The following is a 27869-nucleotide window of genomic DNA, read 5'->3' on the forward strand; positions in this document are numbered from 1 at the left end:
ATGGCCGTCGGTAAATCATACTGAACCCGGTTTAGGAACACTCTATATAGATAAAGACAACCATTGGCATATGTACATTCCTCGGGATGTCTGTCTGCATCATATGTACAAACAAATTGGTCAAATACATAAAGTAATACTTAGCGGTTAATGATCATATATGCAATTAATTGACAGTATGGCAGTTAAATCATAAAGGGTATGAAAAGGTAATGATTATAAATGGGTTAATAATGTTGACTTGGGTGTATGTTATGATGATGCTGAAGGATGTAATGATTATTTGATTATTTAGGGGGGTTAATTAATAAAGACGTCCTATTGGAGACAGAGCGCTACATAATTAAAATTATCATTAAGTTTGGCCTAAATGTTTAATGCCGGAATCTTGTCTATTTAACGACACTATTTGCTGCTTTATCATCATTTTATATCATCCTCTTTCTAAGGGACTGAAAAAGACGAGTCTGATTCTGGAAGAGGAATATCCTCGTTCCCCACAAAGCATCAATAACAGGAATGAATTGAGGAACGTTTTACATTTGGAGTCTTTATATAAAGAAAACAAGGTAGATAAACGTTCATTGGATTGTCTTGAGCACTGAATAGTTATACCTCGTGTCTCCCGTCATGTCTCCTGCTCATAGTCTGCTGTATCTCTCATGACATGAAGCTCTGTGCATTTTGTTTGGTCTATTTATATAAGTTCTTTGTCTTCCTTTTCTTTGCACAGGGCTGCGGAATATATTGTCACTTTTGGGATGTGCTGTTTGTGTGAAATCTTATGACCTTTAATATATTCACTGTGTATTTAAAGTAATGTTCTACCTGTGCTCTATATTTGGTCAGCAACTTTTCCTCCTATCTTATCCATCAGTAGAACTGCTAGGATTACCTGCACAGGAGTTTCTCACACCAATAATGGTCACTTAATGCAGATAGCCACTGAGAAGTGACCTTTCCTCTGTCACATGCAGCCCTGTCCTCACTAACACATCACTCATCTCCTGATTTACTCTGTGCTGAGGGGTCCTGCTCCATCCTCTGTATACTGTAACTCTTTCTGTGTGGCTTCCTGCCGCCTCCATTCCCCTCCTCACATCATGTCACTGCCCCTGTCACATGCAGCCCTGTCCTCACTAACTCATCACTCATCTCCTGATATACTCTGTGCTGCTGGGGACCTGCTCCTTCCACTATATAACTCTCAGTCTGAGGCTTCCTGCTGCCTCCATTCTCCTCCTCACATCATGTCACTGCCCCTGTCACATGCAGCCCTGTCCTCACTGACACATCACTCATCTCCTGATATGCTATGTGCTGCTGGGGATCTGCTCCTTCCACTATATAACTCTCAGTCTGTGGTTTCCTGCTGCCTCCATTCCCCTCCTCACATCATGTCACTGCCCCTGTCACATGCAGCCCTGTCCTCACTGACACATCACTCATCTCCTGATATACTCTGTGCTGCTGGGGACCCTGCTACTCCTACTATATAAATCTCAGTCTGTGGCTTCCTGCTGCCTCCATTCCCCTCCTCACATCATGTCACTGCCCCTGTCACATGCAGCCCTGTCCTCACTAACTCATCACTCATCTCCTGATATACTCTGTGCTGCTGGGGACCCTGCTACTCCTACTATATAACTCTCAGTCTGTGGCTTCCTGCTGCCTCCATTCCCCTCCTCACATCATGTCACTGCCCCTGTCAAACGCAGCCCTGTCCTCACATATCACTCATCACCTGATGTGCTGCTGGGGGAACTTGCACCGTCAACTATATAACTCTTAGTCTGTGGATTCCTGCTGCCTTTATTCCTTTCCTCACATCATGTCACTGTCCCTGTCAAATGCTGCCCTATGCTCACTAACACACCTTCATCTCCTCAAATACTCTGTGCTTCTGGGGGATCCTGCTCCATCCACTATAAGGAGTGTGCAATAAGTTTCAGAATGCACACAAATTATTATACCTGTATTTGCAAACAAAGCGGCAGATGTATTAAGTGCAAGTTGATAACGCACCAGCCAATCAGCTCCTAACTGTCAATTTACATATTGGAGCCGATTGGCTGGTGCGTTATCACCTTGCATTTATCACTGCTTTATCACTTCTCCAGGCTTAATACATCTGCCCTATTGTGAACATTATTTTTTTTCAAAGTATTTGCCAGAGGAGTCTATGAAAGTTGCATGCGCTCAAACCACTTGGTGAAGCAGCTGGACCAGTCTGAAGCAGGTATGTCTTCTACATGCTGGATGAAGGTCTCCACTGCCGCTTCCGATGACTCAAAATTAATCCCACGCATCTTGCGCTTGATTTGTGGGAATACAAAGAAGTCACAGGAAGCCAATTCTGGACTGTACGGTGGATGGCTAAGCTCCTGGATTTGTTCATGGGCCAAAAAATTCACCACTCTCCTGGACTTGTGGGCAAGTGCATTGTCGTGATGGAGAATGGCCCCACAAGCGCGAGTTCTTGGACAGCGCCTGGAAATGGCTTCCGGCACTTGCGGCAGGCATTGGTTGGCGTACCAGTCCCCAGTGATTGTGCGCTGCTGGACGAGTGGTACGGTAGCTACATGACCAGTCTTGGCCACACAAACAGCCAACCTCTGCTTGGCCACACTGCGCTCACGTCGGATATTCTGTAGTGGCGCACCTCCAACTGGGGTCCACTGGGATTACTTATGTTTGGTCTTGGGGTCGAAACTGTAGATCCAGGATTCATCGCCACTGATTCTCTCCCATGCAGCGTTTGAGCAACCGCCATCAAACCTGGCCATGATGTTGTGGCACCAAGTCACCTGAGCCTCCTTCTGCTCTCGAGTCAGCTGATGGGACACCCAGCATGCCGAAATCTTGCTCAGGCCAAGCTTTTCGTAGAGCATCAAGTGATTGTATCCTGATGAGACCCTGAAGTCCACATGGACTATTGGCCGCATGACCGCAACATTGTCCTCAGTGATGGCGGACACAGGTCGGCAGCATCGGTCTTCGTTGTCCAGGACACGTGTACCGTGCCAGTGGTTCGGGATGGTGCTTCCTTCTCAAAAGCAGCTCACAGTCGGTCAAAACTTTTGTAGTCGTAGAAGATCATGGCTCTCCAGTGGCCTCTGCTGAGTCCATAAGGAGTTTGTGAAAGAGGTGAATATGCTGACTTCTTCACAACCAATCATATTGTTTCTACTCCGTCTATGCACTGCACATCCAGAAACGTATTGCACACCCCTTGTATAACTATCTGTGGCTTCCTGCTGACTCATTCCCTTCCTCACATCGTGTCACTGTCCCAATCATATACAGATGTGTCAACCTGTATCTAGCCTCCCTGCAGCCCTTCTAGTCACACCGTGGCGTGACTTGGTAGCACCAAGCAACTTTACGTGCAACTTTTTTCATTAAAACACAACTTACTTGCAAAGTGATGTGAGTAGGATGCACAAGTAGCTTATGCTGATTAAAGTGATATGTGGCATGTCTATATTCTGTGTGTGACTGTGGCTGTATCTGCATATAAAATGGTACGCTACAGAGTCCTAGAAAACACTGTAACGTACCATTACGTATGCAGTTACAGCCGCAGATACACACAGAATATAGGCATGCCGCATATCATTGTAATCAGCAGAGTCTGCTTGTGTGTCCTGTTCTCACAAAGTGATGCACTTTCGACAGAAAAAGACAGCTGTTGCACGGGACCTGGTGGCTCACTCCTGCTACGCGGCGTATTGAGGCAAGATGTATGAGGACACATTTGTACAGTCCTGTTATCACTAACACAATCACACAAATGAACTGGTCACTACCTCCCATAGGATTGAAGACATAATGGTGACGTCACCCTAGTCAAACCTTAAAAAAATAGATTTACAAAGCCATCTAATTGGGAATATGGAAGCAAAGTAAAGACTGTATAATGTGGGTCAGTGTAATGTGACGTTGCAGGATAGTGATATATGTGACGCCTTTATATTTAACAGTAAATCCAGCTAGAAGGGGCCACCTCGCAGGATGGAGGTGGCGTGGGACAACTCCAAATTGCAGTGTACTACAAGGAAAATGTTTCTGAATGTCCAGCAGGTTTATTTTCCCAACATGCAAAAAAATATAACTTTATTCCCCTTGCATCGTCCATGTGTAAACTTACACCCTGTGAGACTGCGGAGAGTTTCACGCTATTCGCATACATTTTTGCGTACCCTCATGACGGTGTGGGCGTCTCTGTGACATGACGGTATGGGAGTCTCTCTGACATGACGGTGTGAGAGTCTCTCTGACATGACGGTATGGGAGTCTCTGTGACATGACGGTATGGGAGTCTCTGTGACATGACGGTATGGGAGTCTCTGTGACATGACGGTGTGGGCATCTCTGTGACATGACGGTATGGGCATCTCTGTGACATGACAATTTGGGCATATCTGTGACGTGACAGTATGGGCATCTCTGTGACGTGACGGTATGGGCATCTCTGTGACATGACGGTATGGGCATCTCTGTGACATGACAATTTGGGCATATCTGTGACGTGACGGTATGGGCGTCTCTGTGATATGACGGCGTGGGCATCTCTGTGACATGACGGCGTGGGCATCTCTGTGACATGACGGTATGGGCATCTCTGGGACATGGCGGTATGGGCATCTCTGGGATATGACAATATGGGCATCTCTGTCACATGACGGTATGGGCAGCTCGGTGACATGACGTTATGGGCATCTCTGTCACATGACGGTATGGGCATCTCTGTCACGTGCCGGTATGGGCATCTCTGTCACGTGCCGGTATGGGCATCTCTGTCACGTGCCGGTATGGGCATCTCTGTCACGTGCCGGTATGGGCATCTCTATCGCGTGCCGGTATGGGCATCTCTGTCACGTGCCGGTATGGGCATCTCTGTCACATGATGGTATGGCCATCTCTGGGACATGACGGTATGGGCATCTCTGGGACATGGCGGTATGGGCATCTCTGTCGCATTGCGGTATGGGCATCTCTGTCACATGACGGTATGGGCATCTCTGTCACATGGTCGTATGGGCATCTCTGGGACATGACGGTATGGGCATCTCTGTCACATGGCGGTATGGGCATCTCTGTCACATGACAGTGTAGGGATCTCTGTCACGTGACAGTAGATGTGTCTTCATACATCTAGCAATATGCCATGCACTGCAAGACGCCTGGTGTGACATAACCGGCAGTTCCTGGGCAGCTCTGCTAACGTCGGGTGTCTTTTTTTGCAAAATGTGTGTCTTATTCGCATTGCTATGTGAGTAAGACGCACAAGCGAATAAAACGCACAAGCAGTGTTTCAGGAAAACACTGTAACGTAGCATTTCATATGCAGATACAGGCGCGGTCGCACACAAAATACAGGCATGCCACATATCATTTTAATCAGCAGTCTGCTTGTGCATCCTATTTGCATAGTGATGCGAAGATGACTCATTTTGGGGGGAAAATGTAAAAAAAGATGCCCAGAGTTAGTAAACGCGCTCACGACTAGGTGTGACTAGATGGGCTGTTTAACGTCACGGCAACAATGATGTAGGAGGACACGTCTGTAGGAGCCTCGCTGTGTAGACCTGTAGACTATATAGGACATGATGATTTCCACACTCAGTCTTTTTCTCCTTGTCTTTGTATAGTTGGCAGAAAAACCTCTAAAAACTCTCCTGGAGCTCATGACAAAGTATTTTCTGGAGAGTTTTGGGAAAAACAGAAAGTTAAAAATGACCGGAGACCAGAATGCTGTTTCTTCCAAGATATTCAGCAGAGGACACCAGAGGAGTGAACCAAGGATCTCGTTCCTGGACATTAATGACATCTCTGATAGTGAAGCTGGGGAAAGCTCAGCTGTGTCTGAGACCAGCAGAATCCAAATCCACAGGTATCTCCTTCATGGACTGTAGTGCCACTTAGAGGCTATTTCATACATCTATTTTTTGTTTGCGTTTGAATATGGCCTTACAAAATGTGGGGGTTGTCAGCGCACACAGGAATGGGGGTATGCGAATTGGAAGGAAGGGAGAATGAGAAGGGGGGAAAAAAAATATAGAGAGAGGGGGGGGGGGGGGGGACTGGGGATGTGGAGATGGAAAGTATGGAGTGCGGATTAGATGTGTGATGCTAAACAATATAGTCACAAACTGAGTGTATGTTCTGTACTTCCGACAAATTCAGTAACTAATGGGTGTTGGTAAAATCAAGTAGTTCTTTTATTATAGTTATAAATGCTCAGTGGGATAATTACTGAGTTGTGTCTTCAAGTGAGTCCTGCAAACTAACCCTCTGCTGTATAATAGTGTTTTCAAGGGTCCCCTATATGGGGGAAAATGTCAGGTAAACCTTTAGGGAATACCTTTACCATGTACCTTGTGTATGTTCACCAATCGTGTTGATGGGTATAGTATATAGGTGGTCATTCCGAGTTGTTCGCTCGCTGCTGTTTTTAGCAGAATTGCTAATAGGCTAGAATCCATCAGTTCTGCGCATGCGTATGCACAGCAGGGCGCACGCGCTAAGCAATTTTACACAAAACTATGCTATTTTACTCACGGGCGAACAAAGCTTTTCAATCGCTCTGTTGATCGGAGAATGATTGACAGGAAGTGGGTGTTTCTGGGTGGTAACTGAGCGTTTTCAGGGAGTGTGCTAAAAAACGCAGGCGTGCCAGCAGAAAACGCAGGAGTGGCTGGAGAAACGGGGGAGTGGCTGGCCGAACGCAGGGCGTGTTTGTGACGTCAAACCAGGAACTAAACGGACCGAGATGATCGCAATCTAGGAGTAGGTCTGGAGCTACTCGGAACCTGCAAGGAAATACTTAATAGCAGAATTGCTAATCTTTCGGTAGCACTTCTACTAAGCTAAGATACACTCCCAGAGGGCGGCGGCCTAGCGTTTGCATTTCTGCTAAAAGTAGCTAGCGAGCGAACAACTCAGAATGAGGGCCATAGTTATAACGTTAGGTGTTGCTAGGTTTTTGACTAGAACGGCGTCCCGCTAGTTATACCTAGTGCCTGGGAAAGTACCAGTGGGAAACAGGGTAACGGGCTTGTTGTTAATAATTACCGCCGGGGATGCGTGATACGCACCTGTCCTGGCTCAGCTTCCGTCCTTTTTTCCTCTGGTGCGTGTCTGCGATGCACAGTCCCAGCTCGGCTGCCGCTGATCTCTCCAGCTCGTTCTCCGCTACTTCCGGTTTTCGCGGTCACGTGATCCGGCGCTGTTCGGTGTTCACAGGCTTCCTCTCTCTGGTCAGGGAGGGAGAAATAGACGTTCAGGGTGTAAATGTCCTTGGTCGTTTGTAGCCTTGCAGTTTCTGTACAAAAGCTTAATCTTTGGTAGCATGTTTATTGCTTACTATCTGCATTGCTCTAACGCACACCTGTCCCGGATACGCAGTGTCTCATTTGTAGACTGGATCAATGGTCATAACAATGCAGCCTATAAACTCACTAATAACCCGTCAGCTAATTGAGACACTGGTCTATGTTTACAAAGCTTCTCAGCATGAGTAGCAGCAAATGTAAAGCAGCACTAATGTAAGTACCCCTTTAAATGTTCAGCTCCAACCCGCCGAGCAACTTACAAAAGCTTCGAAAATATAGTCCAGTGTCTCATACCTCACTTAGTTAATTAATAATCTATATTAAAATGAATATTGATTGAGGCCCATATAATAATATATTGAATGAATGCCTCTGTTTTTGTGGATACCGGTTAACTGTATGTGATCTTTAATATCAATTGCTTTAAAACATATACATATCATATATAATGGTAATACTTTTATTTATACAGCGCTTTTCTCCAGTGGGACTCAAGGCTCCAATAATAAGTAATAGGGTGCAAGTTTTTATGCGCAGTTTGAAAGTAAGTGAAAGACAGGAGAAAAAAAAATTAGGACATAATTAGTTAAGCATAAGGCATATTGAAGGCATATTTCTGCTGCGGGGTACACTGGGCTCCACAGGGAATGACATTGGGGTGTAGAGTAGGATCTTGATCCGAGGCACCAACGGGCTAAAAGCTTTGACTGTTCCCAGAATGCATAGCGCCGCCTCCTCTATAACCCTGCCTCCGTACGCAGGAGCTCAGTTTTGTAGTTGGTGCCATGCAGTGTAGGCATACAACAGCCCTGAGAAGAGCTTTTAAAAGTGAAAAATGAAGACTTCAAGGGCTGCAGCAGAGGCACTGTAAGTGTTAGATGACAGTCAGACCTCGCATGCTGCAGCTCCATCACCTCCCCCAGCGGCGCTGTACACTCCCGCGCCCTGGTTGCCGGATACCTATAGCGGAGGCTCCAGTTTCTCTTAACTTAGTCACACACACCACCGCTGCTCTCCAGGATCGCGTGGCCGCACTTAGGGAGGAGGTAAGTGGGTCCCCCAGACGGGACCCGCTGGAAATCGCGATCCCGCGCGGCCGGTGACACTGTGGCAGTACATGGACCCCACTAGACCACCATGGCAAGGGCACAGGTCGGTTTTGATAAAAAAAAACGTTTATTATACAGCCCACAGTACCCGGTGGTGAATTCCAGCATGGGGATAAGGCTTTGACCTGTAGCCCATCCCCCAGCCCCAAGTGTGCCAGTTAGAGTAAATGTTCCCACCCTGGAGCTGCATATCTCTTTCCCTCACTCCCTGTCAGCGTTTGGGCGCGATTAGGTCAAGCTGAGTTGATCCTGGGACTGTTTGGGCAAATCCTCCTCTGTAAAGCCGCCTGCATGTCAGCGCTGTGCATTTTACAGGACACTTAAGTATTCTACATGTCTGCTGACAGAGTTACTGTAGTTAAGAAAGAGTGCATTTAGTCATAGTTATATCTGTTGAGTGTATAGCTATACTTAGTATTGCTTTGTATTGCTAGTCCAGTGCAGTTTTATTGCATGTCATAGTTTCTCTGACGTCCTAGTGGATGCTGGGAACTCTGTAAGGACCATGGGGAATAGACGGGCTCCGCAGGAGACTGGGCACTCTAAAAGAAAGATTAGGTACTATCTGGTGTGCACTGGCTCCTCCCTCTATGCCCCTCCTCCAGACCTCAGTTAGAATCTGTGCCCGGCCAGAGCTGGGTGCTCCTAGTGCGCTCTCCTGAGCTTGCTAGAAAGAAAGTATTTGTTAGGTTTTTTGTTTTCAGTGAGATCTGCTGGCAACAGACTCACTGCTACGTGGGACTGAGGGGAGAGAAGCAAACCTACCTGCTTGCAGCTAGCTTGTGCTTCTTAGGCTACTGGACACCATTGGCTCCAGAGGGTTCGAACACAGGGCCTGACCTCGATCGTCCGTTCCCGGAGCCGCGCCGCCGTCCCCCTTGCAGAGCCAGAAGACAGAAGAGAAGCGATGAAATCGGCGGCAGAAGACTACTGTCTTCATTAAGGTAGCGCACAGCACCGCAGCTGTGCGCCATTGCTCCCACAGCACACCACACACTCCGGTCACTGTAGGGTGCAGGGCGCTGGGCGCCCTGGGCAGCAATAAAAATACCTTTGGCATAAAAATACACATAATACAGTCTGTGACTGTATATGTGTAAAACCCCCGCCAATTTTAGTCAGAAACAGGACAGAAGGCCGCCGCTGAGGGGGCGGGGCCTTCTTCCTCAGCACACCAGCGCCATTTTCTCTTCACAGCTCCGCTGGAAGGAAGCTCCCCAGGCTCTCCCCTGCAGTATCCTGGTACACAAAGGGTGAAAAGAGAGGGGGGGGGGGGGGCACATAACTTTAGGCGCAAAAATTGTATATACAGCGGCTACTGGGTAAACACTGAGTTGTAGTGTAATCCCTGGGTTATATAGCGCTGGGGTGTGCTGGCATACTCTCTCTCTGTCTCTCCAAAGGGCCTTGTGGGGGAACTGTCTTCAAATAGAGCATCCCCTGTGTGTGTGGTGTGTCGGTACACGTGTGTCGACATGTCTGAGGTAAAAGGCTCCTCTAAGGAGGTGATAGAGCGGATATGTATGTGAGAGGGTGTCTCCGTCGACAACGCCGACACCTGTTTGGATATGTGTAAGTGCTAAGGTGAATTTATTGCACAAATGGTTAGGGAACAGACAGGAAATCTACCCATGTCTGTCCCTATGTCACAGAGACCTTCAGAGTCTCACAATGCTCACTATCCAAAATAACAAACACTGGTATCGACACGGAGATTAACTCCACTGTCGACTACGATAATGCAAAGTTACAGCCAAGATGGCTAGAAGGTATTCAATATATGATTATTGGAATAAAAGATGATTTGCATATCACTGATGACTCATCTGTCCCTGACACGAGAGTACACATGTTTAAGGGGAAGAATGCTGAGGTAAATTTCCCTCCTCTCATGAGGAAAAAGAGCGGGAATCTCTAGACAAGAGACGGCAGCTTCCCATAAGAGAATTCTCAGGCTGTATCCTTTCCCCACTAGGGCCAGGATGTGTTGAGAATCTTCCCCTAGGGTGTCCTGTTTGCACAGACGGTAGCACTTGCTATTCTCAGGGATCCTGCAGATAGCGTGCACATTCTAGTATACTACCCAGACCGGCGATTGTGTCGGCATGGGTTTATAGCGCTGTGGCAGCGTGGACAGGTACCTTATCAGCAGAGATTGAGACCCTAGTAAATATATTAAAGATGCTGTCTTAAGTGATAGATATATAGTTATAAAGCATGCCCAAAGAGACATGAGTATACTGGGTCCTAGAGTCAAAGCTATGTCGATCTCTGCTTGACGTGTCCTGTAGAATATGCATTGGACAGATGATGCCGACTTAAGAGGCATATGGAAGGCTGAGGATTGTGTGGAGAAGGGTTCTCGGGCCTGGTCTCCACAGCTATAGCTGGTAATTCTGCTAGTTTGCCTTATATTCCTGCACAGCCTAAGAAAGCACGACATTATTAAATGCAGCCTTTCGAATAAAGAAACAAGAAAGTCTGAGGTGCGTCCTTTCTTGTCAGAGCCGGGATCAACACAGCTAGTTCCCAGGAACAGAAGTCCTCCCCGGCCCCTACAAAAATCCACCTATGCCGCTGGGGCTCCACAGGCGGAGCTAGGCCCGGTGGAGACACGCCTTCGTAAATTCAGCCACAAGTGGGTTCACTCCCTGTTAAGTCCCTGGGCAATAGATATTGTGTCTCAGGGATACAAGCTTGACTGTGAGAAGATGCCCCCTCACCGACGGCCCTGCGGGCTTCCCCCCAAGAGGGGGAGCCAGTGTTAACTGCAATTCACAAATTGTATCTCTAACAGGTGGTGGTCAAGGGTCCCCTCCTTCAACAAGAGGGTGTTATTAATCGACCATGTTGTAATCCCGAAACCAGACGGTTCGGTCAGACCCATATTGAATTAAAAATCCCTGAACATATACCTGAGAAGGTTCAAGTTCAAGATGGAATCGCTAAGAGCGGTCAGGGCAAGCCTAAAAAGAGGGAGACTTTATCGTGAATCGGGTCATAAGGGATGCATACCTTCATGTCCCCATTTATCCACCTCATTAGGCGTACCTCAGAATTGCGGTACGGGATTGTCATAACCAAGGTAATGGCGGATATGATTGTGCTCCTGCGGAAGCAAGGTGTCACTATTATCACGTACTTGGACGATCTCCTCATACAAGCAAGATCAAGAGAGCAGTTGCTGAACAGCGTATCACTTTCTCTGGAAGTGTAACGGCAACACGGCTGGATTCTATATATTCCAAAGTCGCAGTTGGTTCCTACAGCTCATCTGCCTCTCCTAGGCACGATCCTAGACACAGACCAGAAAAGGGTTTATCTCCCGATAGAGAGAGCTCAGGAGCTCATGACACTGGTCAGGAATCTATTAAAACCAAAACAGGTGTCAGTGCATCACTGCACTCGAGTCCTGGGAAGGATGGTGGCATCATACGAGGCCATCCCCTTAGGAAGGTTCCATGCGAGGACCTTCCAATTGGACTTACTGGACAAGTGGTCCGGATCACCTCTTCAGATGCATCGGTTAATCACCCTATCCCCCAGGGCCAGGGTGTCTCTCCTGTGGTGGCTGCAGAGTGCTCACCTTCTCGAGGGCCGCAGATTCGGCATTCAGGACTGGATCCTGGTGACCACGGATGCAAGCCTCCGAGGGTGGGCGGCAGTTACACAGGGAAGAAATTTCCAAGGTCTGTGGTCAAGTCAACAGACTTGCCTTCACATCAATATCCTGGAACTAAGGGCCATATACAACGCCCTAAGTCAAGCGGAGATCCTGCTTCGCGACCAACCGGTTCTGATCCAGTCAGACCGCAGGGGTTCATGTAAACCGCCAAGGCGGCACAAGGAGCAGGGTGGCGAGGGTAGAAGCCACCAGAATTCTTCCCTGGGCGGAGAATCAAGTAAGCGCACTGTCAGCAGTGTTCATTCCGGGAGTGGACAACTGGGAAGCAGACTTCCTCAGCAGGCACGACCTCCACCCGGGAAAGTGGGGACTTCATCAGGAAGTCTTCACGCAGTTTGCAAATTGATGGGAACTGCCTCAGGTGGACTAGATGGCGTCCCACCTCAATAAAAAGCTAAAAAAGGTTTTAAGCCGGGTCAAGGGACCCTCAGGTGATAGCTGTGGTCGCACTGGTAACACCGTGGGTGTTCCAGTCGGTCTATGTATTCCCTCCTCTTCCTCTCATACCCAAGGGCTGAGAATTGTAATAAAAGGAGGAGTGAGAACAATATTCTTTGCTTCGAATGGGCCAAGAAGGACTCGGTACCCGGAGCTGCAAGAAATGCTCTCAGAGGACTCAGGGCTTCTGCCTCTCAGACAGGACATGTTGCAACAGGGGCCCTGTCTGTTCCGAGACTTTCCGCAGCTGCATTTGACGGCATGGCGGTTGAACGCCGGATCATAGCGGAAAAGGGCATTCCGGATGCAGTTATTCCTACGCTGATAAAGGCTAGGAAAAACCTGACAGCAAGACTTTTTCACTGTATGTAGCGAAAATAGGTTGCTTGGTGTGAGGCCGGGAAGGCCCTACAGAGGAATTCCAGCGGGGTCGATTCCTGCACTTCCTACAGTCAGGAGTGACTATGGGCCTAAAATTGGGATCCATAAAGGTCAAGATTTCGGCCCTATCCATTTTCTCTCAAAAAGAACTGGCTTCACTGCCTGAAGTTCAGACGTTGTTCCGGGGGTGCTGCATATTCAGCCTCCTTTTGTGCCACCGGTGGCACCTTGGGATCTTAACGTTGTGTTGAATTTCCTGAAATCCCACTGGTTTGAGCCACTTAAGACCGTGGAGCTAAAATATCTCACGTGGAAAGTGGTCATGCTATTGGCCTTAGCTTCGGCTAGGCGTGTGTCAGAATTGGCGGTTTTGTCATGTAAAAGCCTTTATCTGATCTTCCATATGGACAGGGCAGAATTGAGGACTCGTCCCCAATTTCTCCCTAGGGTGGTATCATCGTTTCATTTGAACCAGCCTATTGTGGTGCCTGCGGCTACTAGGGACTTGGAGGATTCCAAGTTGCTGGACGTAGTCCGGGCTTTGAAAATTTATGTTTCCAGAACGGCGGGAGTCAGAAAGTCTGACTCGCTGTTTATTCTGTATGTAGCCAACAAGGTTGGTGCTCCTGCTTCGAAGCAGACTATTGCTCGCTGGATCTATAGCACGATTCAGCGGGTTCACTCTGCGGCTGGATTGCCGCTTCCAAAATCGGTGAAAGCCCATTCCACAAGGAAGGTGGGCTCTTCTTGGGCGGCTGCCCGAGGGGTCTCGGCTTTACAGCTTTGCCGAGCTGCTACTTGGTCGGGGTCAAACAAGTTTGCTAAGTTCTACAAGTTTGATACCCTGGCTGAGGAGGACCTTGAGTTTGCTCATGCGGTGCTGCAGAGTCATCTGCACTCTCCCGCCCGTTTGGGAGCTTTGGTATAATCCCCATGGTCCTTACGGAGTTCCCAGCATCCACTAGGACGTCAGAGAAAATAAGAATTTACTCACCGGTAATTCTATTTCTCGTAGTCCGTAGTGGATGCTGGGCGCCCGTCCCAAGTGCGGACTCTCTGCAATACATGTATATAGTTATTGCTTAACTAAAGGGTTATTGTTATGAGCCATCCGTTAAATGAGGCTCAGTTGTTGTTCATACTGTTAACTGGGTATGGTTATCACAAGTTGTACAGTGTGGCTGGTATGAGTCTTACCCTGGATTCCAAATCCTTTCCTTGTTGTGTCAGCTCTCCCGGGCACAGTTTCCCTAACTGAGGTCTGGAGGAGGGGCATAGAGGGAGGAGCCAGTGCACACCAGATAGTACCTAATCTTTCTTTTAGAGTGCCCAGTCTCCTGCGGAGCCCGTCTATTCCCCATGGTCCTTACGGAGTTCCCAGCATCCACTACGGACTACGAGAAACAGAATTACCGGTGAGTAAATTCTTATTTTCTGCATTGTACAATGTGACTATGTGTGTGCATATAGATGCTGTATGACTTCCATTTTGTGTATCTTGGCCCTCATTCCGAGTTATTCGCTCGGTAAAAATCTTCGCATCGCAGCGATTTTCCGCTTAATGCGCATGCGCATTGTCCGCACTGCGACTGCGCCAAGTAAATTTGCTATGCAGTTAGGATTTTTACTCACGGCTTTTTCATCACTCTGGCGATCGTAATGTGATTGACAGGAAATGGGTGTTACTGGGCGGAAACAGGCCGTTTTATGGGCGTGTGGGAAAAAACGCTACCGTTTCCGGAAAAAACGCAGGAGTGGCCGGAGAAACGGGGGAGTGTCTGGGCGAACGCTGGGTGTGTTTGTGACGTCAAACCAGGAACGACAAGCAGTGAAATGATCGCAGATGCCGAGTAAGTCTGAAGCTACTCAGAAACTGCTACGAGGTGTGTAATCGCAATATTACGAATACATCGGTCGCAATTTTAAGATGCTAAGATACACTCCCAGTAGGCGGCGGCTTAGCATGAGCAAATCTGCTAAAATTCACTTGCGAGCGAACAACTCGGAATGAGGGCCCTTACTCAGATTGCTATCCCTATATTCTATAACCTGAGGGGGCTAAGTGTGTCAGGTTTATCATTTAATATAGGTATTTCACAAGATATACTCAGTGTGTATTTTTCTCTGTGATTTTTAGTCACCATATACCTCTTGAATTCCCTGTTTGTGCTGTTACACTGCACAGGGGGTTCTTGTCAGGTATTGTGCTGCTTATATTGTACTGGGTTGCCCTGCATTGAGCTTGCGGATATGTCAGCTACAAAGGGCAATGGTGCTGGTGCTGATTCCACATTGTGTGGTGGTGATGCTGCAGGAAAATATAGCAGCTGAGTGTTCAGGTTCTGGGGGTTCCTTACTCCCCCAGTGGCATCATAGCAACGGGGGTTCAAAATGACCCACCTTGGGCTACCTTCTCCACGCTATTGAATACACTGGTAACTAGACTAACGCCCCCTATGGGACCTCCTGTGCCGGTACAACCACTTATGGTCCCCGCGGTTAACCCGCCATGGGCAGATCAATTGTCTGCTCAGTTACAGCAATTGAACCAATCACTGACTACTCAGAAGTCTTACCCTCACCCGCGTAAGACCAAGGGGTCCTCTAAGCGGGCCATTGCTTCCTCACATTCCACCAACATCCCAGACACCTCGTCTGATGAGGATGCCGTTTATACTGACCACACAGATTCTGATCTTGACGCTTCTGATGGGGAATCTGCTTCACAGGTGGATGTTCCTGACTTTTTGGAGGCTATCAGGCTCATTCTTCAAATTACTGATGATCCGGAGCCTGATGCTGCCCCTAAAAACCGGACAGATTTAAACGTCAGAAAGTGGTTAAACAAGTTTTACCTCATTCTGACCATTTAGTTGACATACGTCAGGAGTCCTGGGAAAATCCAGGAAATAAATTCACGCCTCACAAGAAGATGCTGGCTCGCTATTCCCTCGCTGCGGAGCTAAGTAAAAATTGGGAAACACCCCCGCCAGTGGATTCGCAGGTGGCACGGCTTGTGGTATCCTCAGCTCTGCCAGTAACTACCGTCACGTCTCTGAAAGAACCGACGGATAAGCGTGTGGAGTGTTGTTTAAAGGCGATTTACACCCTAGCCGGTGCTGCGCATCGGCCCACCATTGCAGCGACATGGGCTGCAGAGGCTATGGAAGCGTGGGCACAGGAGGTGGAAGCTGAGATGTCTTCCAACGCTTCTGATCATGCTAGACAATGCTTATCGTATATTGGGGGTCATTCTGAGTTGATCATAGCTGTGCTAAATTTAGCACAGCTATGATCGTTAACTCAGACATGCGGGGGGACGCCCAGCACAGGGCTAGTCCACCCTGCATGTCAGTGCCGGCCCCCCCGCACAAATACAAAAGCATCGCACAGAAGCGATGCCTTTGTATCTGAGGAATAACTCCCGGCCAGCGCAGCTCCTGCGGCTGGCCGGGAGTTGCTCATCGCTCCCGCTGGCCACAGCGGCCCGTTCCCCCAACGGTCCGGCCATGCCTGCGTTGGCCGGACCGCTCCCCCTAAACGGTGGCTTAACGCCGCTGTTCAGCCCCCTCCCGCCTAGCGACAGCCTCTGTCTCAGAGGCGATCGCTAGGTAACGAAAGCTGCCATGCGCCGGCGCACTGCGGCGCCGGCGCAGTTCCGACCCGATCGCTGCGCTGTGACAAACTGCAGCGAGCGATCGGGTCGGAATGACCCCCATTGTCACAGCTTCTCATTACATTAAAGAGGCGGCTTCCAAGACTGACAAGCCTGCCGCATGACGGGGCGGGCCTCCCTCTGGGGGATCCCAGGGTGGTGGGGGCGACTTCTAGGGTATACCCACTAATGGTTGAAGACCACTTCTGATGCCCGGGTACGGGAAGTCGTCACTTGAGGTTACGCCGTATCCTTCAAAAATCATCCCCCTCATCGATTTTGCCTGACAGACGTCCCTTTGGATCAGGTGAAGGCAAAAACTCTTCATTAGGTGGTACAGTCCCTCCTGAACACAGGAGTGGTAGTACAGGTGCCTCTGGCTCAGAGAGGCAAGGGGTTCTATTCACCGCTGTTCCTAGTCCCGAAAACAAATGGGTCCTCCTGGCCCATTCTCAACCTCAAGTCCTTGAACAAATTTGGGAGGGTCTCCAAGTTTCATATGGAAACTCTTCGCTCTATTGTTTTGGCAATGGAACCTGGGGATTAGATGGTCTCCCTGGACATACAGGATGCTTACCTGCTTATTCCCATTGCAGTGTCGCATCAGCAATACCTGAGGTTTGCGGTTGGCAACCTCCATTACCAATTTCGGGCGTTACCTTTTGGTTTTACCACGGCTCCGCAAGTCTTCACCAAGGTCATGGCGGTAATGACGGCTCTACTCCGCCGTCAAGGGGTCAGGGTCCTACCGTACCTGGACGACTTGTTGATCCTGGCAAATTCCCCAGAAATTCTCCTATGCCATCTGGATCTGACTATCCAGTTTCTGCAAGCCCACGGGTGGCTCATCAACTGGAAGAAATCTTCCCTGGTCCCTGCTCAGAGCTTGGTGCACCTGGGGGAGTTGTTGGACACTCACAACCAGCGGTTGTTCTTGTCTCAGGAGAAAGTCCTGAAGCTTCAGGACAGAATTCGATGCTTCCTATCTCGTCCGCAAGTGTCAATACATTCGGCAATGCAAGTGCTAGGTCTCATGGTGTCGAGTTTCGACATGGTGGAGTACGCTCAATTCCATTCCCGCCCTCTGCAGAAGCTGATTATTTCCAAGTGGGACGGCCTGCCTCACCGGATCAGGTCTCAAATGATTTCCTTGTCTCCGGAGGTCTGTCTGTCACTGAGCTGGTGGCTTCAGGACCAACGATTGAGCAGGGGTCATCCCTTCTGGATCTCCAACTGGGTCCTTCTGACGACGGATGCCAGTCTGAGAGGTTGGGGCGCGGTGTTGGAGCAACACTCCCTTCAGGGTCGGTGAACCAAGGAGGAGTCTCTCCTCCCGATAAACATTCTGGAATTGCGGGCGGTGTTCAACTCATTGGACTTGGCCCAGCATTTAATACAGAACAGACCTGTTCAAGTACAGTCGGACAACGCCACCACGGTGGCATACATCAATCATCAAGGCAGCACTCGAAGCCGCATGGCAATGAGGAAAGTATCACGGATTCTTCAGTGGGCGGAACGCGATCTGCCAGCCATATTGGCAGTATTCATTCCGGGGGTCCTAAACTGGCAAACGGACTTTCTCAGTCGTCAGGACGTACAAACCGGAGAGTGGAGCCTCCATCCAGAAGTGTTTCAACTCCTCGTGGACAGGTGAGGCCTTCCAGATGTGGACCTGATGGCGTCTCGACACAATCACAAGGTTCCGGTCTTCGGAGCTAGGACAAGTGATCCTCAAGCAGCGTTCGTGGACACACTGGCAATTCCATGGAACTTTCAGCTGCCATACGTGTTCCCTCCGGTGTCACTCCTGCCCAGAGTAATAAGGAAGTTCAAGCAAGAAGGAGGACTTCTACTTCTGCTCGCTCCCGCCTGGCCCAGACGGCAATGGTTCTCAGACCTTCAGGGTCTCTCGATAGAGCGTCCCCTTCCACAGCACCCAGATCTCCTTGCTCAGGGCCCCTGTGTATATCAGGATTTAGCCCGGTTGGCTTTGACGGCGTGGCTCTTGAAGCTTACGTCTTGAGGGCCAAAGGATTTTCTGAGACAGTCATTCAAACCATGTTGACGGCCCGGAAACCGGCTTCTGCTCGGATTTACCATAGGGTCTGGAATTCTTACTTTGCTTGGTGCGCATCTAACAATCATGACGCTTACAAGTTTAGTATGGACAAACTTTTGGCCTTTCTACAACAGGGCCTGGACTTGGGCCTTCATCTGGTCTCCATCAAGGTTCATATTTCTGCCTTGTCGATTTGGTTCCAGAGAAAAATTGCGACTTTACCTGATGTACATACGTTCAATCAGGGTGTGTTGCGGATTCAACCTCCCTATGTCCCGCCTGTGGCCTCTTGGGACTTGTCGGTGGCTTTGAAGGCATTGCAAGAGTCTCCGTTTGAGCCTCTTGAATCTGCAGACCTTAAGTGGCTTTCTCTTAAGGTATTATTTCTGCTGACTATTGCTTCTGCTAGACGGGTGTCGGATTTGTGTGCCTTGTCTTATAGGTCACCATATCTGATTTTTCACCGTGATCGGGCGGTTCTTGGAACACGTCCCGGGTATTTACCTAAGGTGGTGTCTTTCCACCTTAATCAGGAGATTGTGGTTCCGGCCTTTGTCTCTCCTGCCTTGTCTTCCAAAGAGCGGTCTTTGGACGTGGTACGGGCTCTCCATGTATATGTGAAGAGAACTGCTTCCATCAGGAAGTCGGATTCTCTCTTTTGTTCTGTTTGGTTTTCACAAACGTGGGTGGCCTGCTCACAAGCAGACCCTGGCCAGATGGATTAGAATGGTGATTGCACATGCTTATGTACAGGCTGGCTTTCCAGCTCCTGCTACCATAAAGGCCCATTCTATTCGGTCGGTTGGACCTTCTTGGGCGGCCCGCCGTGGTGCGACCCTTGAACAATTGTGCAAGGCGGCTACGTGGTCCTCAGTGAACACGTTCATAAGGTTCTATGCCTCCGATACTTCCGCCTCCCAGGATGCTTCCTTTGGACGCCGGGTTCTTGTGCCCGCTACAGTGCGTCCCCTCCCGTAAGGAACTGCTTTAGGACATCCCCAATGTCATTCCCTGTGGAGCCCAGTGTACCCCGCAGCAGAAAACGAGATTTATGGTAAGAACTTACTGTTGTAAAATCTCTTTCTGCGAGGTGCACTGTGCTCCACAGGGCACCCACCCTGATGCACTTAGCTTCTTTGGGTTGGTATGGCATTAGCCGCTAACACTTTCTCTTGTCGTGAGAATGTGGTGTATGTGGCTACTAAAGGTTGTTGTCTCTTTTGCCTGTTACTGCATTGGACTGGTTAACAAAAACTGAGCTCCTGTGCACGGAGGCAGGGTTATAGAGGAGGTGGCGCTATGCATTCTGGGAACAGTCAAAGCTTTTAGCCTGTTGGTGCCTCGGATCAAGATCCTACTCTACACCCCAATGTCATTCCCTGTGGAGCCCAGTGTACATCGCAGAAAGAGATTTAACAACAGTAATTTATTACCATTTTCAGCTCAGTAACTTACAACTGTAGAATAGTTGTGTAGGAAACAGCAAACATTTTAGTTGAACAACGGACCTTGGGTAAGTAATATTCAGTGATAATGTAAAACTTCTTCACCAACAAATGAATTTTTATCTCTTGGGGGTAATCTTATTCAGTCTGAAAGTACCTGAGGATCATGGGACTTCAGGCAGCTGTGGAGTATGTGGAGTGTGAATGAGAATTTACCCAATATGCGGAGGGTCAACGAGAACTTACCTAGTATGTTGCGGGCAGATGAGAAATTACCCAGTATGTGAAGGGCCGCTGGGAACTTACCCAGTTTGTGGAGCGTGCATGAGAAATTACCCAGTATGTGAAGTGCCTCTGGGAACTTACCCGGTATGTGGAGGACAGATGAGAATTTACCTAGTATGTGGAGGGCCGCTGAGATCTTACCCGGTATGTGGAGGGCGAATGAGAATTCACCCACTATGTGGAGGACCGCTGAGAACTTACCCAGTATGTGGAGGGCCGCTGAGATCTTACCCGGTATGTGGTGGGCGGATGAGAATTTACCCAGTATGTGGAGGGCCGCTGAGAACTTACTCGGTATGTGGAGGGCGGGTGAGAATTTACCCAGTATGTGGAGGACTGCTGAGATCTTACCCGGTATGTGGAGGGCGAATGAGAATTTACCCAGTTTGTGGAGGGCGAATGGGAATTTACCTAGTATGTAGAGGGCCGCTGAGAACTTACCAGGTCTGTGGAGGGCGAATGCGAATTTACCCACTATGTGGAGGACCGCTGAGAACTTACCCAGTATGTGGAGGACCGCTGAGAACTTACCCAGTATGTGGAGGACCGCTGAGAACTTACCCAGTATGTGGAGGACCGCTGAGAATTTACCCAGTATGTGGAGGGTGGATGAGAATTTACCCAGTATGTGGAGGGTGGATGAGAACTTACCAGGTATGTGGAGGGCCGCTGAGAACTTACCCGGTATGTGGAGGGCGGATGAGAATTTACCCAGTATGTGGAGGGCCGCCGACAACTTACCCGGTATGTGGAGGGCGGATGAGAACTTACCCGGTATGTGGAGGGCGGATGAGAACTTACCCGGTATGTGGAGGACGGATGAGAACTTACCCGGTATGTGGAGGGCGGATGAGAATTTACCCAGTATGTGGAGGGCCGCTGACAACTTACCCAGTATGTGGAGGGCCGCCGAGATCTTACCCGGTATGTGGAGGGCGGATGAGAACTTACCCGGTATGTGGAGGGCCTCTGAGAACTTACCCGGTATGTGGAGGGCGGATGAGAATTTACCCAGTATGTGGAAGGCCGCTGACAACTTACCCAGTATGTGGAGGGCCGCCGAGATCTTACCCAGTATGTGGAGGGCCGCCGAGATCTTACCCGGTATGTGGAGGGCGGATGAGAACTTACCCAGTATGTGGAGGGCGGATGAGAATTTACCCAGTATGTGGAGGGCCGCTGACAACTTACCCAGTATGTGGAGGGCCGCCGAGATCTTACCCGGTATGTGGAGGGCGGATGATAACTTACCCGGTATGTGGAGGACGGATGAGAACTTACCCGGTATGTGGAGGGCGGATGAGAATTTACCCAGTATGTGGAGGGCCGCTGACAACTTACCCAGTATGTGGAGGGCCGCCGAGATCTTACCCGGTATGTGGAGGGCGGATGAGAACTTACCCGGTATGTGGAGTGCGGATGAGAACTTACCCGGTATGTGGAGGGCGGATGAGAACTTACCCGGTATGTGGAGGGCCGCTGAGATCTTAACCAGTATGTGGAGGGCCGCTGACAACTTACCCGGTATGTGGAGGGCGCATGAGAATTTACCCACTATGTGGAGGACCGCTGAGATCTTACCCGATATGTGGAGGGCCGCTGAGATTTTACCCAGTATGTGGAGTACCGCTGAGAATTTACCCAGTATGTGGTGGGTGGATGAGAATTTACCCAGTATGTGGAGGGTGGATGAGAATTTACCAGGTATGTGGAGGGCCGCTGATAACTTACCCGGTATGTGAAGGGCCGCTGAGAACTTTCCCGGTATGTGGAGGGCGGATGAGAATTTACCCAGTATGTGGAGGGTGGATGATAACTTACCCGGTATGTGGAGGGCGGATGAGAATTTACCCGGTATGTGGAGGGCCGCTGATAACTTACCCGGTATGTGGAGGGCCGCTGATAACTTACCCGGTATGTTGGGGGCGGATGAGAATTTACCCAGTATGTGGAGGGCCGCTGACAACTTACCCAGTATGTGGAGGGCTGCTGACAACTTACCCGGTATGTGAGGGCGGATGAGAATTTACCCACTATGTGGAGGACCGCTGAGATCTTACCCGATAGGTGGAGGGCCGCTGAGATCTTACCCAGTATGTGGAGGGCCACTGAGAACTTACCGGTATCGGGAGGGCGGATGAGAATTTACCCGATTTATGCTGAAGAGCATTCACACGGTTTTGTATAGCCTTTGAGAATTTACCATAATTGAAGATGGCTGCTAAAAGCATACTCAATTTATTTCCTCACAGACAGACGTGATTATTGTGTGTCTTAAGAGGCTTTAGAAATTAGACCTTGGCCTATATTTTAAATGGGACACCTTTGTGATTCTTCAAATATGTTCTTTTCACATATTGTTACCGTTATGGTACTCAGTGACTACGGTGAATGTTTTTGCTCTAAATATTCTTTTTTTTCTTCCTTTGTTTAACACCAGTCTGAAAGACGAGTAGGCCTATGACCCAAATGGCCTTATTTCTAAGAGCTAAATATAATATTTATAAGTCTGTTTATGTCATGATTGTGAGGAAAGGATTTGTTATTCTCTTTCTCTGTAAAGCAGAATTTGTGTGTGTATATGTATGTATGTATGTATGTATGTATGTATGTATGTGTGTGTATATATATATATGTGTGTATATATGTATATATATATGTGTGTGTATATATATATATATATATCTCCTATATAATAGCCCAGATCTGTGACTTTGTGATTCATTTGCTAACGCTGGGCGGAGTCACAACAGTGGGCGGAGTTAGTCAAATGAGTCACAGATCTGGCCAAATCTACAGGAGACTAGGAGCAGAAGCAGATATGGGTATGGCACAGGCAGGGGTGCACACCTACCAGCTTTCTGCAGGAGCTTTCTTCAGACAGAAGGAGGGACACACACTCGGCGAAAAGGGGGCGTGGCTTCACGGGAGGGCCCCGTTTTCGTCAATGAGGGGGCATGCCCAGCGCTCTGTGAGCTGCTGGCATGCCCCCAGGGGCTGATTATGAGTCCGGGGGGGCCAGGGCACTTGAGACAGGGGAGCCCTATCTCATTGCTGTGCCTGCTGTGGGTTGGGGGCGTGGTCTAATCGCGGGACGCGAGGCCACGCCCCCTTACACAAATTCCGTTGTTTTTTTTTATTTTTTTTTATGGAATTTTGGCCCCTCAACTAGGGGTAAATCCAGAGGAGGTGGTCGCTCCCACCTACACACCCGCACAGGCAGAAGAAAGCAGGGAGACTGCTGCCTCCCTGCAACACCACAGACCTGCCAACACGCAGCAGCGTGTGCTGACAGTAGCACAATGCTGCCGTTGTTGCTGGGAGGGGGGGGGGCTTCTGAGCTGGGACAGAGCTACTCGAGCCGGGGGGGCCCCTAAAACTGTGGGGCCAACGGTACGTACCCCCTGCCCCCCCCCTTAATCCGGCTCTGCTGCTGGAACCCCCCCTTAATCCATACCCCCTGATGCCCCCTCCCCCTCTCCCTCCACTATTCACCGCTGCTCTGCTAAGCAGAACAGCGAGTACAGGAGCTTTCCAACTGACCCCCCCGTTACCGCGGGACACTGCGACCCGCGGGTGGGACAGCGGGACAGACCCAAAAAAATGGGACTGTCCCGCGAAAATCGGGACATTTGGGAGGTATGGGGGTGTGTGAGGGGGTATGCCGTACAGACAGACGGGCACCGGCTCACTGTGTGCTTGACCCCCCCCCTCTCTGGCGCGGAGGAGCGTCACTTTCTGGCACACTCCACGCTTCTTAGCTGCAGTTTTGAGGGGCACCTGCCGCTGTGCAGGTTCCGTACTGCCTCTGTTATCTCCATCCCCGGCAACCCCACCGCTAGCTGCAGCGCTACCACCCACAGTGAGGTGCGCCCAGCTCCTTCACACACTTTAGCTGGCGGGTAATGCTGCAGAAGTCCGAGCTGCTTGCAGGCTCCGACCCCCTCCTCCCTCCAGCTGCAGCATCTCCTGGGGGCTAACCAGTCACTCCCAGTCTCCCCTTACCACAGTGCCCGGCAGCTGCGCGAGGTCTGCGGTGTGTGACTGAGGAGGGGGGGAGGGATGCGGACGGGCAGAGGAAGCAGGACTCCAGCCTAAGAGAGTCAGCCATGCCAAGTCTTCACCAGCAGCAGATCCCAACAGGTTGGAGTGGAACAGCAGCAGCCAGCAGCAGTGACTCCGGTAAAACACATCTGTCTGTCACCACTGTTTTGTCCCTAATACCAATCTCTCCCGTGCCCTGTGTTCTGTCATGTCCCTGTCACCCCTGGCCTTGCCCTGCCACCCTTATCCTGACCCTGTCACCCTTATCCTGGCCCTGTCACCCTTATCCTGGCCCTTTCACCCTTATCCTGGCCCTTTCACCCTTATGCTGGCCCTGTCACCCTTATGCTGGCCCTGTTACCCCTATCCTGGCCCTGTTACCCCTGTGCTTGCCCTGTCAACCCTATACTGGCCCTGTCCTGTTCCTGCCACCCCTACCCTGGCCTGTCACCCCTATCCTGTCCCTGTCATTTCTGTCCTGGCCCCGTCGCCCCTGTCCTGGCCCCGTCGCCCCTGTCCTGGCCCCGTCACCCCTTTTCTGACCCTGTCACCCCTGTCCTGGCCCCGTCAACCCTGTTCTGACCCTGTCACCCCTGTTCTGGCCCTGTTACTGCATACCCTCCAACTACCTTTTTGGCAGGTACAGTACCCGCAGCACCTCCAGACCTCTCCCCAATGCACCACACCTCCGCACCTTCCCCTCCACCCCTCCCCCACACGCTGTGCCTCCAGACCCCCTACACCACCCGTGGCTCCCACTCCTCCGCTCCTTCACCGCCCACAGCACCTCCAGGCCCCCTCCACCATTCACCCCCTTTATATGTCTCCCCCCACACCTGCCCCCCTCCACCCGCAGCATCTGCAGACACCCTCCTCCATCCGCGGTCCCCCCCTCACCCACCCCTCCCCCACCAATGGCACCACCGCACCTGCCCCTCCACCACCAGCAGCACCTTCGGACCTCATTCCCTATGCGCTGCACCACCCGTACCTGCCCTTCCCCTACCCATGGCGCCTGCGGACCCCTACCCCACCTCCGGCACTCCCGCCCCTTCCCATCCCACAGCACCTCCGGAACCCTTCACCCATCCACAACATCCCCACACCTGCCCCTCTCCCACCCATGGCACCCCTGCCCCTCCCCCACCTGCAGTGCCTCCGGACCCCTCCCCAATCTGCATCCCCCACTCCTCTGCCCCTCCCCCACCCGCAGCACCTCCCGACTCTTCCCCATCCGGGCCCCACCCCCACTTCTGCCCCCCCTCCACCTGCAGCATCTACAGACACCATCCGCAGTCCCCCCCGCACCCGCTACATTCTGTACATCGTGCCCTGCAGGTGCTGTTCACGCCGTCGCAAGGGGCTGCGCCTCCTTCACCATCGCACGCCCTTTCATTGTGCAATATTTAACCACTAACAAAGGAATGCAGGTAATATTTTATATAATACAAATATTGAACCCCAGAAAGGCATGCAAGGGTTAAGGGGGCGTAGCCCCTTGCGACGGTGTGAAGAGCGCCCGTAGGGCGCGATGAAGCACCTAGTATATATATATATATATATATATATATATACAGATCCCTGCACTCTCACGCAACTCTGCCAACAAATGGGGTGCCAATCAGAGTCCGACCCACATAAAGGTGGGACCCATAGTACAATGTGCCCAAACTTTTGCAGACGCCATTTTTTGTTTTCTGTTCTTTTGAAAGTGTAAATGATGGAAATAAAATCAAACTTTTTTTGACATGTTATAAGAATGTCTAATCTGTAATTTGATGCCTTTTGGAGATTTTTCCATCTTTCCTTGGCTTCTTTTTGCACATTAAAATGAATTTTTGCCTGGGGTGCCCAAACTTTCGATCCCCACTGTGTGTGTGTATATATATATATATATATATATATATATATATATATAATGATTCATCGCGCCCTGTGGGCGCTCTTCCCACCTTCGTTAAGGGGCTACGCCTCGTTAACTCTTGCACGCCCTGGGGGCGTGCAATATTTTTTTTATATGGAGTATTACCTCCAATCATAATTGTGTGAGTGGTTAAATATTGCACAGACAAAGGGCGTGCGATGGTTAAGGGGTCGTAGCCCCTTGCAACGGCGTGAACTGCGTAGGCAGGGCCTGATAAATCACCTAGTAGGTGCTGTGGTTAGGGGCGTGGCGGGTGCGGGGTAGACACGGATGGGTTCCAGGGGAGAGGCGGATGGGGGAGGGGCAGTTGCGGGGGTGCCGTGGGTGGGGGAGAGGCTGGTGCGTTGGTGCCGCGGGTGAGGGAGGGGCTCTGGAGCCAGAGCGAGTGGGGGAGGAGTGGTTGCAGGGGTGCCGCGTGTGGGGGAGGGGCGGGTGCTGTGGGTGGGGGAGGGGGTTTGGAGCCACTGCGGGTGGTGAAGGGGGGTGTGTGAGGGTGCCGCAGATTGGGCTTGGAGGTACTGCGAATGGTGGAGGAGCGGGTAATGCTTTTCCTCCTGGAAGCAGCTAAGCTGCTGTCCACCCTTTGACAGTGGCTCTCCCGGAGACTCGCACAGCAGCCAAGCAGCCAGTCACCATTGTTAGCGTCGGTGTTACAGGGAACAAGATGCACAGCATGCTTTGGCGCTAAGGGCTGCTGGGAGCTGTAGTTTATTTAGTGCGTCTACTTCCCTGTAATGAGGCGCGTTGGGACACCGGCGCTAACAATAGTGACCAGCTGGCAGAACGAACTGACTGACTGAATCAATGTAAAAGGTGCACACCAACTGCACTGTCACCTTTTACATTGATTCAGCATCCAGACATTACCCTCCACGATATCACCCACTCTATCGGTTACATAAGCCATCTCGGGGCTTTCAGGCCGGCAGCCCAGGTGTTGTGTTGCGGAGTCAGGGGATCTGGGCGCGGCTGTGGTGGGGAGGCACTTCTTTGACTTCATGCGCAGAGGAGGCTCTGGGGCTAAGAGAGTATGCGGTGCTGGGAGGGCTATGAAAGCCTTCTGCTGCGCCACTTTTCATACAGATCTATGCCGGTGGCCGCAGCAGCTTTTGTTCCACCTGCACCGTGGCTAGGGAGTGGGGATTGCTGATGCCGGAGGGGGCAGGCGGACTGGCAGCAGGACATAGGACGCTGCAGTAAAAGGATTTTTTGTTTTCCCTATCTACAGCACAGAGACTTGCTGCAGATGCAGTGGCATACCCTCCAACTGTACCTTCTTGGCAGGTACAGTCCCTTTTTTTTATGGTCTGTACCGATTTCTGGCTCTCCAAACTTCCATTGAAAGTATAGGAAAGGGGGTGTAGCCATGCCACTGTACCGGTTGCCACGCCCCCTTTTTCGAATTTGTAGCGATGTATATGTGTAAATTGTTGGAGGTTATGTTGCTGCAGATGCAGTAGGCCTATTTTGGGGTGTGGACCTGGAGCTGCAGCTCCATCAGCCC

The 27869-nt window shown here is 50.4% G+C and overlaps 1 protein-coding gene across 2 annotated transcripts in view; it reads left to right on the plus strand.

Moving 5' to 3' along the window:
- MINDY4 (MINDY lysine 48 deubiquitinase 4) overlaps positions 1-27869 on the plus strand; it is a 379811-nt gene that overhangs the window by 16163 nt on the left and 335779 nt on the right. For both annotated transcript variants that reach the window (XR_010177939.1, XM_063924327.1), the window contains exons 2-3: positions 450-569; positions 5655-5896. Coding sequence is in view for 1 of the 2 variants with exons in the window: in XM_063924327.1 (XP_063780397.1) it covers positions 450-569; positions 5655-5896 (362 nt within the window). In the remaining variant the exon portion in view is untranslated. The remainder of the gene's footprint in view (positions 1-449; positions 570-5654; positions 5897-27869) is intronic.

Source organism: Pseudophryne corroboree, chromosome 5 (assembly GCF_028390025.1).
Source record: "Pseudophryne corroboree isolate aPseCor3 chromosome 5, aPseCor3.hap2, whole genome shotgun sequence".
Taxonomy (NCBI): Eukaryota; Metazoa; Chordata; class Amphibia; order Anura; family Myobatrachidae; genus Pseudophryne; species Pseudophryne corroboree.